At 43.1% G+C, this 19,599-nt stretch overlaps 1 protein-coding gene across 1 annotated transcript in view; it reads right to left on the bottom strand.

Moving 5' to 3' along the window:
• Positions 1–1,709: 1,709 nt before the first annotated feature.
• The window catches only part of ret (ret proto-oncogene receptor tyrosine kinase), a 63,186-nt gene continuing 45,296 nt past the window's right edge, over positions 1,710–19,599 (bottom strand). The window contains exons 15-19 of the mRNA XM_060854405.1: positions 18,869–18,939; positions 10,007–10,144; positions 9,153–9,252; positions 4,822–4,969; positions 1,710–1,911 (exon numbers count right to left, since the gene is read on the bottom strand). Of these exons, the coding sequence (XP_060710388.1) occupies positions 1,754–1,911; positions 4,822–4,969; positions 9,153–9,252; positions 10,007–10,144; positions 18,869–18,939 (615 nt within the window). The 3' untranslated portion in view covers positions 1,710–1,753. The remainder of the gene's footprint in view (positions 1,912–4,821; positions 4,970–9,152; positions 9,253–10,006; positions 10,145–18,868; positions 18,940–19,599) is intronic.

The following is a 19,599-nucleotide window of genomic DNA, read 5'->3' on the forward strand; positions in this document are numbered from 1 at the left end:
GCTGTTCTCATTGGAGAAGAGAAGGTTTAGGGGAGATCTGATAGAAGTGTATAAGATGATTAGGGGTTTAGATAGGGTAGATACTAAGAACCTTTTACCGCTAATGGAGTCAGGTGTTACTAGGGGACATAGCTTTAAATTAAGGGGTGGTAGGTATAGGACAGATGTTAGGGGTAGATTCTTCACACAGCGGGTTGTGAGTTCATGGAATGCCCTGCCCGTATCAGTGGTGAACTCTCCTTCTTTATGGTCATTTAAGCGGGCATTGGATAGGCATTTGGAAGTTATTGGGCTAGTATAGGTTAGGTAGGACTCGGTCGGCGCAACATCGAGGGCCGAAGAGCCTGTACTGCGCTGTATCCTTCTATGTTCTATGTTCTATGTAAAACATTCCCGATGAAGAGTTTACGCCCAAAAAGGCCAATTCACCTGCTCCTCGGATGCTGCCTGACCTGCTGTGCTTTTCCAGCACCACACTCTTTGACTCTGATCTCCACCATCTGCAGTCCTCACTTTCTCCTCAATAAATACTAACCCAACCAACAATTCCTACAGCCCATGATTTTTTTGCCTTTAAAAGAAACGCCTTTGCAGGAAAGGTTTTTGTTTTGAACCATCATTTGTAGTTGCTATAACCACAACAACTGAGACTAGCTTCCAACTGCAGATTTTCAAAACTGCATTTAGATTCCAGCTGTTGCGGTGGTATTTGAACCCATGTTTCCAAGGCCTCGGGGTTGCTGGTGCAGTGATATTACCATTATACCACTTTCTCTGGCCCTTGTAGAATCAAGGCTGCTGGATGGAGGGTGAAATGGTAGCACAGGCTTGAATGGGGCTGAATGGCCAATGCCTGTTGCTATATTCCCTGAGATGGTGGTGGTGGAGGACCTCCTCCTTGCCCTGACACTGCTCCCTCAATGTATTTTTTACTCAGGGATTTGTACCATTCCCAAGGCAAGGAAGAATGGAGGGAGGTGACTAAACCAGGATGTGAGGGGCTGAATGGCCTCCTTCTGATGCTCCTGAACATCATCTTGCATTCAGATATCCACCCAATCCATTTGCTTCAGGAACTGTGACTCGGTGGGGAGCTGGTGCACAGACAGAGACAGTAAACATTGCTCTGGAGGGACAAAGCCAGTGTCACTGAATCCAGCTGTACCAAATGCAAGTTACCAATTGGTCATCACTGGGCTGTTGCTTGTAATGGATAGGGTTGGGTTATTTAAAATCACAGGAATAAGTTACTCTAAAAATCTAATTGGTTCAGCCTCAGAACATCAGGGGTTGGCACAGAAGTTGCTGTAATGTTTCAAGGCTTGCAAATCATTTCTCTGCGTCGCCTTCCCTTTCGCCTCCGGCATGCGAGCTATTCAACTTTGGCATGCTTCGCATTTCCGACTCTTGGGGTTTGGAAGTTAATGATCGAGATCATCCAAGCAGGAGATCCAGTCACTTCTAACCAGCTTCAGGGCACACTGGCCCTCAACACCAGGAGTTTCGAAGGCGAAAGAGAGACCGCTATGAAGGAAAAGTTGCCACAGGTGAGGACCCAAGAGATCAGTCACTCTGTCCCAATTTCTCTGGCACCATATGAGAACTTCAGAGTCTACATTCACCCAGTTTCGGCCTGTCCAGTGTTATAAAGTGGAGCCAAAGAAATAATGCGCGTGCGTTTTGTATTGTGTGTGGATGAGACTCGTGTGCAACTTTGTTGGCTCTCCATGGGCAGTGTGTTTTATTTTAACTATTAACTATCGCACCGCTCCATAAATTTTACAGCTGTAGGTGGCATCATCCAGTTTGCATAAACACTATCATTTGCATATCTTGTAAAGACTGAGTTAGTTCCATCGAATCTTGTGATGGGGACAGGGCAGTCTTCGGACCAGCAAGGATACGAGATGCCTAAAAACGAAAACAGATAATTTTTTCTGCACGAAGCAGGGGAACCACAACAGAAAAAAGAAAAACGAAAGATAAGATTCAGGTGCTGACAATTACTCTCACCAAAAAAAAAATACACCACATCTGATTCATCGCATCCATGTATATCTACACAAACATCACCAATAAGGGGCAGAAATTTTAAATTAAAATAATTACAATAAATTATAAATTAAAGGAAAATCAAAGTAACTGCTGCAGCGTCGATTTATTTTTAACATGCTTATATACATTGCCTCTGCTTACACAACTGGAGTTCAGTCTGATTTTGGGTGGGGATTTATGCTATTGACCCTATCTCCCTGAAAGGCTTATATGATGAACGTATGAACCATCTTGCATTCTCCATTTTAGGACAGCGGGGTGTCACTGACAGAAGGACGGACCGTGACAGGGTAGAAAAGTGAATTGTGCTGTGCGATCCCAGTGACCGTTTGCTGAGGAGCCAACAATTTCCAGCCATAATTCAGATGGTTTCTGGACCACCTCCCCACTCCATCACATCCCACCCCTTCCCATCCATATTATGGCAATATCACTGCACCCGTCTGGATGAAGGTCCCAAATCTCGCCTTAATTCTAGCAGAGAAAGGATATTGTATGTACTAACAAATGTTCAGACCGTAATGCCTGCCTGGTTTATTCAAACATCCCAAATTTACAAACTTTCAATGACTCAACCCCAATGTGACAGGCTGCTAAGAGCAAGACTTAGACTATGCTGAAATGTAACATTAATTGTTAATGCCCAGCTGTGTGCTTTACAAAGAATCAGCATTGTAAAACAAAAGGATTTAAAGTGTTTTGAGGCACAACAGAGCGCAGCATGATGTACAGAGAAAATTCTTAACATCTTTTGCACTCCCTCTAATTTGTTTTCATCCTGAAGCTGCAAACCTGTCATGGAATGCATTTCATAAACAGTAGGTTAATAACAAACATATTGTGTGGATCTTGTAACATTGGGACAAGCCAAATCGTTTTGCAAATTCACAAGTTGAAATGTTTCTGTAACATTTTTTGACAAACTTTATGAATTAAATATATTCTTGGAGGGAAACATGAATTAAGAGCTTACGGCTGAGGATGTGGTGTGTAATAGAAAGACAGATATAACTGCGAATCTGATACCAAGAATAGTGTGTTTAAGAGCGAGAGAATTATATAACTGTGAGTCTGATATTAGATATAGTGTGTGCAAGAGAGAATGAGGGATGTAATTGTGCGTCTGATATTAAGGATAGACATTGCAGGTAGAGTGAGAGACTATCATTAACTAAGAGCCCTGAACTTACGAACTGGACGATTTGTAATAGTGCTTTGAGATTGGTTGAGAGACGGATTCTGACATCAGTGCAGGGGAGGGGTTGATTACAGTGTGTAGGATAGTGGCTGGTAACAGTCTGGGTGAGGGGCTGATGCTATGTTACGGAAGGGAGAAAGGTTTATTGCAATGCTTTTGGTGGTGACACTGAGATACCAGCTCACTGAGTGAAATTCATTTGTTTTAATATGAGGCTAAAGCTCTTGTCAAATAGAGCACAGCGTGTACCATTTGTTTGTCTAACACGTTAGATTTACTCACTCTAATAGGAAAGGACAAATGGAGGTTGTGCAATTAACCACGAATCTAAAAGATATACCAATACACGTGTGAGAGAGTGTGTGTGTACTTGTGTCCATGTGTGTGCATGTGTGTGTGTGTGCAAGTGGATGTGTTTGTGTGAGTGTGTGTGTTGGGGGGGGAAGAGAGAGAGAGAAAGAGAGAGATTGCTTGTGCATTTTTTTTTATTCTTGGGATGTGGACATTACTGGCTGAACCTAGCATTTATTACCCATCCCTAGTTTCCCTGGAAAAGGTCATGGTGAGCTGCCTTTTTAAACTGCTGTCAGAGAGTGAGATCCAGGATTTGACCCAGACAGTGAAGGAATGGCGATATATTTCCAAGTCAGCATAGAGAGTGGCTTGGAGGGGACCTTGCAAATGGTGGTGTTCCCATGTATCTGCTGCCCTTGTCCTTCTAGATGGAAGCAACTGTCGAAATGGAAGGTGCTGTCTAATAAACCTTGGTGAATATTTACAGGGCATCTTGTAGATAGTACACTCTGCTGCTAGTGAACGTCAAGGGTGGAGGGAGTAGATGTGGATGCGGTGCCAATCAAGCAGGTTTCTTTATTATAGATGGTGTCAAGGTTGTTGAGTGTTGTTGGAGCTGCACTCATCCAGGTAAGTGGGAAGTATTCCATCACACTTCTGACTTCTGCCTATGTGTTTGTCTGTATTTGTGTGTATGTATGTGTGTGTGTCTGTCTGTGTTTATGTGTGTGTGTCTGTATTTGTGTGTGTCTGTCTGTGTGTACATGCGCCCAATCCTATTAGGACAGAGATTCCTACCAGTGGAAATGTCCATTAATTATGACCTTGGCATAAGAGGATATTGTGGCCATGCGTTTACTGAGAGGTTTGCAGTTAATTGACAAGATTTTCCATCAATTATACATTATATACACACACATTTATAATATCTCTTTAGAGAGAGAGAGAGAGAGAGGTGACAGTGCTTGCAAAGGATGTTTAAAGTTTTTTGATGCCTGTTAGGAAATAATAGAGAAATGTGCACAGGGAATTCTAATGACACCGTATAAATATAACCCAGGCTTTCTTTTTCTAAATATACACTATGAGGAAGGGGGCGGGGCTCCACTATGCATGCATTATGCCTGAATTCAATGAATCCAGAGCACTTGGAGGAGTATTTGTAGATTTGGGAGAACCCTCTGTCGCCGAATCTCTGTGTAAGCAAGGTCATCGGCTGCAGCAGTGTGTCTGAAAACGAGCTTAGAATCTAGTAAATGCATGTGAAATTCTACCGTAGAGTTTGTTTTCAATCCATGTGGAGGGGAGGGACCGAGGGAGGGGAGCATTATTACAGTCTACCAATGGCGTCTCTTCTTCAGCCACTCCATCATCATAGAGCAGGGAATCCGATGGCGTGGAGGCTGCAAGGTCCAAGTAGTCCTGGAGACAAAAGCACAAAAGTTCACTCAGCGTCTTGCATCGATTTCAAAAACTGAACAAACCAAATGAGAGGCAGCAGGTAACAGAGAGAATCACAGAACCTCACAGAAGGAGGCCGGCTGGGCCATCATGCTTGCACCATCTCCCTGAATGATCCATGGACATCAGTGCTATTTTCCTACCATCTCCCTGTAATCCTGCTCATTTTTCGTTCTCAGGTGACAGTCTAATTCCCTTTTGAAATGCTGAACTGAACATTCAATCAGTAACTCACCTCCTAATTCCCCAACCCCTCTTCAACCATCTACAAGGCACATGTCAGGAGTGTGATGGAATAGGCCCCACTCACCAACAACACTCAAGAAGCTTGACACGACCCAGGACAAAGCAGCCCACTTGATTGGCACCACATCTACAAACATTCATTCCCTCCACCACTGATGCTCAGGAGCAGCAATGTGTACCATCTGCAAGGTGCAGAAATTCAGCTTCTGAGACAGCACCTTCCAAATCCATTACCATCATCATCTAGAAGGACAATAGCAGCAGATACACAGGAACAGCACCAGCCGCAAGCTCCCCTCCAAGCCATTCTCCATCCTGATTGGAAATATATCACCATTCTCTCAATGTCGCTGGGAAAAAATACTGGAATTCCCTCCCTAATAGCATTGTGGGTGTTCCCAGAACAAATGGACTGTAGTGATTCAAGAAGATGTCTCACCACAACCTTTTCAAAGGAAACTAGAGATGGGCAATAAATGCTGGCTCAGCCAGCAATATTCACATCCCAATAATAAATAGAGAAAAAAAAAACTCTTTTAATGTGACTATGTTTAGATTACTTACAGTGTGGAAACAGGCCCTTTGGCCCAACAAGTCCACACCGACCCGCCGAAGCGCAACCCACCCATACCCCTACATTTACCCCCTACCTAACACTACGGGCAATTTTAGCATGGCCAATTCACCTGACCCGCACATCTTTGAATTGTGGGAGGAAACCGGAGCACCCAGAGGAAACCCACACAGACACGGGGAGAACGTACAAACTCCACATAGTCAGTCGCTGGAGACAGGAATTGAACCACCGTGCCGCCCATAACATGTTACCGCCAACATCATGAGCTTTCATTTTGCTCAGTAACCTTCTACATGGTACTCTTTTGGAAATCTAAATACACCTCATCTATAGCTTCCCCTGAATTCATCCTGCTTGTGAGTTACTTCTAAAAGAAATTAGAAGTCAATTCTTTCACATTACCATGCAGACCAAGCCTAAAAATGTAATGATTTTCTCAATGTCCTGCTATTACCACCTTAATCAAAGTTAAAAATCACACAATACCAGGTTATAATCCAACACCAGGTTTCCAATACTGCCACCTCCAAATCATGGTCACCTTAATCATGGATCTCAGCATTTTCCCAGTGATGGATGTTGGCCAATGGTTTATTTTCCTTCTGTCTCCCTCCTTTTTGAATAGAGATGTTACACTGGTGATTCTACTATCCACTGTGACCCCACACTTCCTCTAATTTCTGAATAATTGCTGTGTGGATCTCAAAGGATTGAGCGTGACAGCAACTGGAGAAATTGGAAGTGAATGTGTCAATCCCATGCCTGGACTCTGAGCTGCTTCGAGAGAATGTTATTGGGACTTTCCCAGAATCTAAAAGATTTTGAAATGTCACAATTAATGTGCAACACCCTTCACAGAAGGAAATCTGCTGAACTTACCTAATCTGGTCTACATGTGCCTTCAGGAGTGGTGATGGCCTAATGGTATTATCATTGGGCTATTAACCCAGAGAGGAGAAAGTGAGGACTGCAGATGCAGATGAAGGGCTTATACCTGAAAAGTCAATTCTCCTGCTGCTCAGATGCTGCCTGACTGGCTGTGCTTTTCCAGAGACTTATTTATCCAGAGACCCAGAGGTTCTGGGGATTTGGGTTTGAAACCCATCATGACATATGATAGAAATTGAATTCAATTTTTTTTATAAATCTGGAATTAACACTCTAGTGATTGTCAGGAAAAGTCCATTTGACTCATCGATGTCCTTTTGGAAATTGCTATCCTTACCCAGCCTAGGCTACACATAACCCCAGATCCATTGCAATGAGCTGCTCACAATGTAGTCTTCTCTACACTGGGGAGATGAAATACGGACTGGGCGAACGATTTGCAGAACACCTACATTCTATCCTTACAAATGACCTCAAGCTTCCAGTTGCCTGCCACTTCAACACACTCCCATAAACCCTGGCCAACGTCTCTGTCTTGGGCTTGCTGCAGTGCTCCAGTGAGGCTCAGTGCAAGCTGGAAGAACAGCATCTCATCTTTTGCCCAGGGGAGTCGGCAGCCATCAAGACTCGAGTTCAATGATTTTAGAGTCTGAACATCTTCCATGTCCTTTACCCATCAACACCGCCACACCCAGGTCCTACCATGATATGGGTTGCTTTCAGCACAGCCAACCCATTGTCACCTACTTACAGTCTCCATGATCAGCTTTTCTTTCTCCCTGGCTTTCCCTTATCAATCCTTTGTTTACCTAACTGTTGTCTTCCATCTCTGCCTATCCACTCACTTTTTCCCTCCCATTCTCTGTCTTCAGCACATAAGCCACTAGCTACTATCAGTCCTGAAGAAGGGTCCTTCTGCTTTCTCTTTCCACAAATGCTAGCAGACCTGCTGAGCTTCTCTATCAGATTCTGTTTTTGTTATAGATTTCCAACATCCACAGTTCTCTGTTTTATTATACACACAGCAACTGTCTTGAGGGCAGTTAGGGACGGGCAACAAATTCTGGCCCAGCCAGCGATGCCAACATCCATGAACAAGGGAAGAAAAGTCTCTGCAGCTGTATCTTTTAAGAGATCCAGAGATATGAGGGCATAGGTTTAGGGTGAGAGGGGAAAAATATGAAAGAAACCTAAGGGGCAACTTTTACACGCAGAGGGTGGTACCTGTATGGAATGAGCTGCCAGAGGAAGTGGTGGAGGCTGGTACAATTGCAACATTTAAAAGGCATCTGGATGGGTATATGAATAGGAATGTTTTGGAGGGATATAGGCCGGGTGCTGGCAAGTGGGATGAGATTGGGTTGGGATGTCTGGTTGGCATGGACAATTTGGACCGAAGGGTCTGTTTCCATGCTGTACGTCTTTATGACTCTATATGTTCATCTTTAGTTCTAAGTTCCTTTCTTTTGTGACTGCTTTACGTTACTCCATCATGCTTATCTCTTAATTGTAAAGTGTTCTTGTGATGTCTGTGCATCTCCTGTAGTGAAGACTGCCACAAATACTTATTGATAATGGTGTTCAAAATCATGAGGGGGCTGACAAAAAATGTTCCCATTGACAGAAGAATCAAGAGTCTAGATTAGAGTGGTGTTGGAAAAGCACAGTAAGTCAGGCAGCATTGGAGGAGCAGGAAAATTGACATTTTGGGCAAAAGCCCTTCATCAGGAAGAATCAAGAACCAAGGGACACTGATTTAAGGTGACTGACAAATAGAGAAATGCCTACAAGGCAATAACTTTTCTGCACAACAAGTGGTTAGAATTTGGAGTGTTGTCCAAGAATGTTGTCAAGACTGACTCCATTGAGGTCTCCAAAAGGAAATTATCTGAATAGGAAGAATTGCAGGGCTATGGATATAGAGTGGGGTGTGGCATTAGATGATTACTCTTGCAGAGAGCCAGGAGATAGTGAGGACTGCAGATGCTGGAGAAGTGAGAGTTGATAAAGTGTGGCGCTGGAAAAGGCACGACAGGTCAGGCAGCATCTGATGAGCAAGAGAGTTGATCGACGTTTTGGGCATAACTCTTCATCAGGAAAATAAACAGCCCTGATGAAGGGCTAAGCCTGAAATGTTGACTCTCTTGCTCCTCTGATGCTGCCTGACCTGCTGTGCCTTTTCCACCATCACACTTTATCAACTCCGGCAGAGAGTTAGCCTAGACAGGATGGATCAAATGGCCTCCTTCTAAGCTGTAACTTTGCTAAGGTTCTATGGTGTTGGTTAATTATCGCTTCCTGATTTTACTTGCTCATTGTTTTACCTGACATCCTGGTTGCAGTGACTTTGCTCTTTTTCCGGAGCTTCTCAGTTGGATAAAATTGGTATTGGAATTGCTGGGGATGATTCAGTCAGTAGAACATTGCACTTACCCGGCTCTTCACCATCATTTTCTCCAGCTCTTTGCTGATTTCTGCGAAAGTCGGCCGTTTGTCTGGCTCCTGTTTCCAACATCGCAGCATCAAGTTGTACCTGAGAGAGAATTACAGCACATTTATGACACCGACTGTACCTGAGGAAGGGAGAGAATTATAATAGATGACAACAGTGTCAAACCTGATAAAGCAGGGAGGCAGATTATTCAACCCATGCACATCACCCACCTCTCACACAACTCCCAACTTCAACACACACCTCCTCCACCCCCCCCCCCCCCACACACACACACACCTCCCCCACACCCCCATACACCTCCCCCATGTCCACACACACCTCTCCAGCTCCACGCATAACTTCCCTGCACAGACCTCCCCCCACCCTCACACACAACTACCCCACCCCACACGGACAGCCCCCCCCACACACACTTCCCTCACCCCCATCCCTACCTCCTGCACATCACACACTCCCTAGCTCCGCACACAACTCCCCCACCCTCACAAATCCCAGCTCCACACATAACTCCCTCACCTCACACACATCCCTACTCCCAGACACAATTCTCCTACCTCGCACACCCACCTCACACCAGCTCCCCCAACTCACACACACCACACAAAATCCTCCACCTCACACAAATCCCCAACCACTCCCCAACCTCACGCACACCTCCCCACCCCACATTGCTCTGCTCATGCAATGTGGACCTCCTAAACCTGCACCAGCCACCCTGCCTGTGTGTGCCTCCCTACCCAGACTCCCACTCTGTCATGTGGAGGTTTCCATTAGAAAGGTTCATTGAGAAATTGCAGCCAGTGCCACATGGTTTTAGTGTTCATTGTCGTACATTTCCTCACTGCAGTTTTCCGGTCGTTCCATCCGGTATCCAGTTTTCAGGAGATTGAAGAGTCGTTCCGGAGCAATTCCGGGGTATGGATTTCCACCCAGTGTCACGATTTCCCAAAGGAGAATGCCAAAGGACCATCTGGACGGAGCAAAAGAAGAATGAGGTGTCATTACCCACCGTTCGCAAGTGTGGCCTTCCAGAATTTATTGTCTAATACCTCCATTGGCTAAGGTAGCATCTAATTCAGCTCAACAGTCTGAGATCCCTGTTGAATTTGTCAGAATGTTCTAGTTCACATGGATATTGTCATGGTGATAGGGACCTGAACAACCATTTTGTTATGACATGGGGTAAACCCCACCCCCACTCTCTAACTTAAACCAGCAACACAGTAAAGATTTACCCCATGCGGTAATCTGTGAAAATTCGAGAGGCCAAGAACTATTTAAAGTAAAAATTAAGAACTTTATTTCTTAAAGTATAACAGAGAATAATTAACTAACAACTATTTACAACTCCTTCCTCTAACCTATCTTTTAGTTTCCCTTCTATAATACTAGTCCGATAAAACTCTCCGATTAAGATTTACCAAAAATTCAAATTTCAAAACCAGGTAGCTATCAAATCTTTCCTTTGTATCTTGCTCTGTAGATTTGCTCTCCAGGTCAGTATTGATGTTTTTTTCTCTGTGCAAACTCCGTCTCTAGACAACTACCTCTCAAGAGAGTTCTTACCAGCAGCCTACATATGTTGGTCTTTTGGTAGTTCTCTCTCAGCTGTTCAGATTTCCCGATCTTATACCCCAAAGCATTGGATTGTGTCATTGGCTTTTAATATTGTCAATATACTAAACTCAAACTTGATTGGAGTCTGGTATTTTTTTGGGGTGTAATTTAAACTGATTGGCCCAATTCAAATTTGTTTTTGTCTCCTGGCAACCAGCTGCTCTAAGTGCTGGACCAAAAGGTTATATTGTATTTTGTTCAGAACACTTGGTGCTGTCAGGTAGTTTTGCTAACTTTTAACATTCTTAAAGGTACAGTATACCTCTACACCTTCATAACACCTCCCGCCTTAAGAAGAAATGAACCACCGTAATGAAAAGATGGCTTTGATTGTTTTCTATTCTTTAAACGCATTGCCCTAATACATTGATAACTTTAATATAAGTTCACCTTAACTTCTTCCATATACCTGTGAGTATATATAAAACATTAAATAAATACAAATCTCATCTAAACTTTATCAATTAAATCCGCGATAACACGTCTGTGATCACATTCTTATGACCCACAATATGTACTATTTTAAAATTAAAAATCTGTAGCATAAGACTCCAACGAAATAGTCTCATATTCTTGTCTTTAAGGCATTCTCAGAGGATTGTGATCCACGTACATAACCGTCTCCGACACATTGTTCATGACATACACATTAAAATGTTGTAAGGCCAGTACCAAACTCAATTTATTTTTCAATCATGGAATATTTCCTCTGGTGGATCTTAATCTTTTTCGAAAAGTAACCAACTGACAGTTCCATCCCATCCTCATCTTCATGTAGCAGTACAGCTCCAACTCCAATGTCACAAGCATCGAAGGCAACTTTAAAAGGTTTTGAAAAGTGTGGTGTAGCTAAAACTGGTTTGGTGGTTAATACAGCTTTCAAATGGTCAAATGCCTCTTGACATTGTTCTGTCCACTGAAACTTTTGTATTCTTCCTCAGCAAATCGGTTAACGGTGCCACTACACTGCTGAAATTTGGAACAAGTTTCTGATAGAATCCACTTAGTCCAAAGAATCAAAGCACCTCTTTCTTCGAGGTTGGTCGTGGAAATTCCTCGATGGCCTTCGTCTTTGTGTTCCGTGGGGTCAACCTTCCATGACCAATGTTATGTCCTACGAACGTCACCTCTGCTTTCGCGAATTTAGTTTTGTTTAAATTTATCACCAGTTTTGCTTCTTGTAGTCATTTAAAGAGCACTGCCAACTGTACCATGTGATCTTTCCAGGACTTACTAAAGATCACTACATCATCCAAACAGACTGCATGGTTTGTTAACCCAGCCACAATCCTGTTCATGAGTTGGAATGTGGTGGGTGAGTTCTTCATTCCAAATTGATATAGCCCATTTGGGATTACAAACGCAGAAATTTATTTTGCTGTCCCTGATAAAGGTACTTGCCGGTAACCATGCATTAAGTCCAACTTGGCGATGTAACTGGTGATGTAACTGATGTCCCAACTGGAGAATGTGACTTTCTCAATACAGTACTCCAATCTAGGAATTAGATATGAGTCCAATTTTGTAACAGCATCGACCTTCCAATAATCCATACAAAATCGTTGAGTCCCATCGGTTTGGGAACTAAGACAAACGGCGAACCCCACTCGCTCTGGCTTGGTTCAATGATACCCTCTTTGAGCATGGCCTCCACTTCCATCTGGATCTGTCTGGCTTTGACAGGATTAAGCTGATAGGGGTGTTGTCTTATCAGAGCAGTATTCCCTATGTCTACTTCATGTACAATTGCATTAGTCCTCCCTATCTGATTCTTACATATGTCCTCATAGTGCAGTAACAAATCTTACAACTGTATTCTCTGCTCCTGAGACAGATAGCTTACTAACTTATCCCACTCCTCGAGGACATCTTCATGTTTCAATCTATTTTAAAGCACATCAAAATCCACATCATTTGGATTTGACTCCTCACTTTGCAGGACAGTAACTAACACCTGTTTCTCCAGTTCTTTCTCTCTAGTATAGTACAGTTTCAACATGTTCACGTGACAACCCCGATACCATTTTTTTCTATCTGGCATTTTTACTAGATAGTTACTTTTCCTCAATTTGATAGGGACCACTAAACATGGCTTTGAAGGGATCTCCTATCACTGGTAACAGTACTAACACGTTATCCCCTCCAGAAAATGACAGATTCTCAGAGTTTTTATCTGCCATCTATGCTGCTCCCTCTTTAGATGTGGTTTAGCTAACTCACCTACCCAATTCAATCTCTCCCTCACCTCTGATACATAATCTAAGTGTGAGATCTCCTGCCAATTTTTCTTTAATTAATTTCAAAGGATCTCTTACTTCATGTCCGAATATTAACTCAAAGGGAGTGAACTGAGTAGGTTCATTTCGGGCATTTCTAATGGCAAACAATACGAATGGGATACCTTTGTCCCAATCATTTGGGTAAGCCTGATAGTATGCTCTCAACATGGTCCTCAAGGTCTGATGCCACCTTTCTAAAGCTCCCTGGGATTCAGGATGATAAGCACTGGATTTAAAGTGCTGTATACCTAAGCTATCCATAACCTCCTTAAATAGCTGAGCAGTAAAATTTGACCCTGGGTCCGTCTGAATCTCTCTGGGTAGTCCATACCGTGTAAAGAAAGCTATGAACTCCTCTACTACCCTTTGTGCCTTGATACTTCATAATGGAATTGCCTCTGGAAATCTGGTAGACACATCACCTTCCAGGACTTAACACTTCTGTCTGACCATCTGCCTGTTCAGGTTTTTCCTGCACCATTACATCAAACAGTGTATCCACTAACTGAACCTCAACTCCTTCATCTTTCTCTTTAGTTTTCACTTCGTGCTGTGGTATATGATAGTGGGATCTGGTTACCACACAGTCTGGGAAAATACCGGGATATTTCTATTTGAACTCCTCAGTTTCTTAGTCTCCCTTGGGCTTCTCCACAAGGGGTGTCACTCCCACCTTGGATCCTGCTAAATCATTTCCAAAATCAAACTGAATTCCTGGAACTGACAAGCTGTCAATCACTCCCATTGTAACTCCTCCAGTCTTAGGTTGACACTCCAACCTGATCTTACATAGGGGAACGCTAAACTTCTGTCCATTTATTCCACAAATTACCACATTCTCAGGTAACAGATTAGAAAGAGTATATATTCGCTCATCCCTTACTATCAGCGACTGGTTAGATCCTGTATCTCTCAAAACTATAACTTCTGATCATTCTTTCCCTGTGCTTTCTGAGTAAACGTTTCCCACCGTGGCGATTTCTTTGTAGAGATCAGGTACTAACTCCATAGTTGAAAATGTGTTGCTGGTTAAAGCACAGCAGGTTAGGCAGCATCCAAGGAATAGGAAATTCGACGTTTTGGGCATAAGCCCTTCATCAGGAATGAGGAGAGGGTGGCAGGCAAGTTAAGATAAAAGGTAGGGAGGAGGGACTTGGGGGAGGGGCGATGGAGATGTGATAGGTGGAAGGCATTTTCAACTGTGATCTCCAGCATCTGCAGACCTCATTTTTTACCCGAAGATTTTAACCTTCTGCGAATCCTCTTGCAAGGATGCCTTCCTTGAAGAAGCTCTCTTCCTCCCTCTACAAGGATTTCAGTGAGTCTCTCTCTCACTGCACCCCCCCAGGTCATCTCCTCTGCACAGAAACCCTTCAGCCACGTGTTCAGCACCGCCCTCCTAACCTGCAATCTTCTTCCTAACCTCTCCGCCCCCACCCCACTCCGGCCTATCACCCTCACCTTGACCTCCTTCCACCTATCACATCTCCATCGCCCCTCCCCCAAGTCCCTCCTCCCTACCTTTTATCTTAACCTGCCTGCCACCCTCTCCTCATTCCTGATGAAGGGCTTATGCCCGAAACGTCAAATTTCCTATTCCTTGGATGCTGCCTAACCTGCTGTGCTTTAACCAGCAACGCATTTTCAACTGTGATCTCCAGCATCTGCAGACCTCATTTTTTACTAACTCCATACCCAGCCCCTACCTAGTTTGCGCACTCTCCTGCAGCTCCTTAGATATTCGCAGGATCTCCTTTACTACCTTCAGTAAGGCCACTGGCTTAGCTTCTTTTACTACATCTTTTCCCACAGTGCCTTTCTTTAATGACTAACACTGTGACTTTACGTGTCCCACACCTTTTCCCAGTGCCCTTCTGAAACCACTGACACTGTAATTTTCTGTGTCCCACTCCATTCCAGTGAAAACGCCTTTCACCTCTTTTCCATCCTCTTGGGCTTCTTTTTTTATCCTGTGGTGAATTCTAACCAGTGCTCCCTACTCTTGGTTTCATAGTGTAGCATCTCCCCTTCTCCTAACTTCTATCCCTCACTAAATTCTGGCCGGAAACTTGTCTCATGGATCAATCTGCTAATTGAATTAGAATCCCTACAGTGTGGAAACAGGCCCTTCAGCCCAACAAGTCCACACTGACCCTCCGAAGAGTAACCCACCCAGACCCATTCCCTTACATTTACCCCTGACTGACAACTTATACTATGGGCAATTTAGCATGGCCAAATCACCTAACGTACACATCTTTTGGATTGTGGGAGGAAACCAGAGCACCCGGAGGAAACCCACGCAGACATGGGAAAATGTGCAAACTCCACACAGACAGTCGCCTGAGGTAGGAATCGAACCCGGGTTCCTGGCACTGTGAGGCAGCAATGCTAACCACTGAGATTCTGCTGCCCTTCTCACTTCCTGAATTCTCTGTTCCTCCCTGGAAGTGAGTTTTTAAACTCCAGCAGAATAATCTCTCATAGAGTCTCAAAGGTCCTATTTACTTTTAAAGCACGCACCCATCTCTCAAAATGACTATGTTTAATTCTTTCGAACTCAATGTAAGTCTGACCTGGTTCCTTCTTTATGTTTCTGAACTGCGGTGTATACTCTTCTGGTACCAATTCATAAGCATTTTAACTAGCCTTCTCTTTTAATCTCCATCCTGTTAACTTGACTTTGCTAAGTTGCAACTTCTCAAGTCTCTTTTTCTCTCTCTTCTCTCTTCCTTTCTTCTCTACCTTTGCTCATCTAAGAACATTCTCTCTCTCTCTCTCTCTCTTTCTTCTCTCTTTCTCTCCATTTATCTTCTAACTCCATTTTCCTCAATTGTAATTTAAGTTCTTCTATCTCTACTGCACTTGTTTGCTTCTCTGACACGCCTAAGTGAGTAATTCCCTTACAATTTCAGATTTACTTTTGTCCTTGGTTAAACCCATACCTAATTTCTTTGCTAAGTCTAAAAGTATGCCCTTTTTCTTTCCTTCTAAACTTCCTGCTAAATCATCTTCAAATTCAAGAACCTCTTTACCAATTTTAAGAGCCATTCCTCTCACTTTTAATCAACCGCAAGTCACTGAAATTAAACAAATTGTCTCACCTATGCTTTATTAAAGATCTAGGACACTAACCTGCAAGTGTTTAAATCTGCTGGGATTTTTTGTACTCCCAAATCTATTCAAATCTGTCTAAACCAGTTCAAATCACAAATCCAAGACCCAAACTGTTCAAATCAGGGATAAAAGCCCAAACTGTTCAAATCCAGGATGAGCCCTCAAACTGTTACAACATGGGGTAACACCCCCACCCTCTAATTTAAACCAGCAACACAGAAAAGATTTACCCCATGTGGTAATCTGAAAATTCGAGAGGCCAAGAACTATTTAAAGTAAAAATTAACAACTTTATTTCTTAAAGTATAACGGCGAATAATTAACTAACAACTATTTACAACTCCTTCCTGTAACCTATCTTTTACTTTCCCTACTATAATACTAGTCCAATAAAACCCCCAGTTAAGAATTACCAAAAATTCAAATTTCAAAACCAGGCAGCTATCGAATCTTCTCTTTGTATCTTCTTCTGTAGATTTGCTCTCCATGTCAGTGTTGATTTTTTCTCTCTGTGCAAACTCCTTCTCCAGACAGGTACCTCTCAGAGAGTTCTTACTAGCAGCCCACATATGTTAGTCTTTTGGTAGTTCTCTCTCAACTGTTCAGGTTTTCCTGGTCTTGTACCCTAAAGCATCGGTTTGTGTCACTGGCTTTTATTATTGTCAATATACTAAACTCAAACTTGATTGGAGTCTGTTAATTTTTGGGGGGTATAATTTAGACTGATTGGCCCAATTCGAGTTTATTTTTGTCTCCTGGCAACCAGCTACTCTAGCTGCTTGACCAAAGGTTATATTGTATCTTGTTGCTGTCAGGTAGTTCTGCCAGCTTTTAACTTTCTTAAAGGTACAGTACACTTCTACACCTTCATAACAATTTGAAAAGGAAGAATTGAAAATGATGCAAGGAAATGGGGTCTGAGAGCACAAGAGCTAATGCCAGCACTGAGTGCAGCACGGCACACACCCTTTGGCAAAATTAAAGTGTGGCTTATGAATTAATCCGAGGAGCAGGAGAATCGACGTTTCGAGCATAAGTCCTTCTTCAGGAAGGGCTCCTCAGATGCTGCCTGGCCTGCTGTGCTTTTCCAGCACCACACTTTTCAACTCTGGTCTCCAGCATCTGTAGTCCTCACTTTCTCCTAATGAATTCATGTCCAGGAGAATGCACAGTGTATCATCAATAATTGTAAATAAGGAATAAACACCTGAAATTACAATTGGTAGGAGCTCTTGACATTACCCTTCAAAGTGCTGACTGCATTTGGAATTAAACTTTTTCCCTGCATTTTGATTGGCCCTTTGTGCTTTAATGCCATTTGCCTCACTCCGATTCTCTGTCAATTCTGTCCTTCCCAAACTCAACATTTTCCTCTTATTTTTGGCAGAAAGCTATATTTAATCATACTGGAATCAGTCTTTATAGCAAATCATTGATGTTAAAGTCTATCAGCTTTTCAGAGACAATGGTCCTGAGGTACAGCAAAAACAACTTGTGGTTTGCAATGTTTCAAACTTGCATCGATTTTTTGATGAAGAGCTCGCTGGCCTTTACACGACAGGCTGGGATTCAGTAAAGGCACAAGGTTGCAGGTACTGGCTGTGCCAATCTACCTCTATAAATGCTGCAGTTTTAAAATTTGACTCAGGATGTGGACCACTGATTGTCCATGAAAAGATGGTGGTGCACAGCTTTCTTGAACAGTCTGTGTGGGGGTAGGTACACCCATTGGGCTGTGGGAAGGGATTCCAGGATTTGATCCAATGAAGTGAAGGAATGCCAATTTGATTCCTGATCATAGAGACTTTACAGTGCAGAAAGAAGTTGTTCTGCTCATTGAGACTGCATTGGTCCTCTGAAGCGTAACCCACTTTATCCCTGTAACCCCCAATTTACCATAGTTAACCCACCTAGCCTGCACATCCCTAGACACTATAGGCAATTCAGCTTGGCCAATCCACCTAAACTCTGCATCTTTGGGCTGTAGGAGGAAACCCATGCAGACACGGGGAGAATGTGCAAACTCCACACAGTTACCTCAGTATGGTATTGAGCTCAGGTCCCTAGTGCTATGACGCAGCAGTGCTAACCACTGAGCCACCATGCTGACTGATCTAACGTAATTTGCGACATGTTAGCCCATGTCAGATGTTATATTGAGAGCTCGGTTCTTAATACAAACTGGAAGTTAAATCTTGAAGTTTAAAAACAACTAACTAGGTACATTCATTTGATATCTCAGATTTACATTTGCAGACTAGGTTACATGCTTACTTAGATGCATAAATTTTATGCATAGTTAGTTTGACTAACTGACGAGAAGACTGGCTGACTGGACAGAATAATATGGAACATGTCATGTTGTCATCTAGCTCACTCCAAGGTGTAAAGCATTTCTGAGATGTGTATAATAATATAACAGCTCCATGTCAGGATGGTGTAAGTATCTTAGAGGGAAACCTAAAGGTGGTGATGTTCCCCATCCATCTACTGCCCTTGTCCTTCTAGATGCTAGTGGTCACTGGTTTGGAAGGATATGTTGCTAAATTATCATGATCTCTGACCCATCAATAACGTAAGCATACACAGTCAATTACACGTGTTCAATCATAATGTTAAAATTCAACATCAGTGGCAGATAATCTAGGCTCCCAATTCTAACACAGACGAGGAACACTTACACATCACTTTGCGAGGTGTAGATGTGATCAAACAAAGACTCAATCGCCATCCATTTGACAGGAATCCGACCCTAAGGACAGGTCAAAGCAAAAGATAGAAACAGCTCATTGGATATTTGGAGTGAGTCAAGATAGAAACAACTCATTGGATATTTGGAGTGAGTCAAGATAGAAACAACTCTGGATATTTGGAGTGAGTCAGCGACCCTAACCCTAACCCTATTCTACCAATAGAGAAAGACAATTTGTTGCATGGCAACAAGAGCTCCCACTCATCCGCACAGGTGAAGCTTCAAAGAAGACAAAATGTCTTTGTAGCTTCCAGCTAATTCACTCACCAGATTCCTGCTCCAGGCTCTAGTGATGTTAGCGAGCTTTGAGAAGATTTGCAGCTCAGGTTGAGGTTCTGGATGTAAGTTTGCTCTAGTAGTCATTATATGGCATGCACTTCAGAGGCTGGGAGTCCACATCCACATTGACAAATGGTAAAATTGAATTCAATGCAACTGGCAATGTGTGGACTTGCATCAGAAGCTGTTGTCAGAATTCAACTACTCCAGCAAACACCTTGTCAGCTAGTTCCTTGTTTGATTTAAGGTGACTTTGGAGAGGATGGTCTCTTCATGCCTTCAGAAGTGGTTTAATTGCTGATCTCTCCCCCACCCTGAAAGCAGCAGAGCAGGCAGTACCCTGCAGTGCTTTAATACTCCCTGTGATTACCTTTTAGAAAA

This window comes from Hemiscyllium ocellatum, chromosome 43, assembly GCF_020745735.1.
Source record: "Hemiscyllium ocellatum isolate sHemOce1 chromosome 43, sHemOce1.pat.X.cur, whole genome shotgun sequence".
Classification (NCBI taxonomy): domain Eukaryota; kingdom Metazoa; phylum Chordata; class Chondrichthyes; order Orectolobiformes; family Hemiscylliidae; genus Hemiscyllium; species Hemiscyllium ocellatum.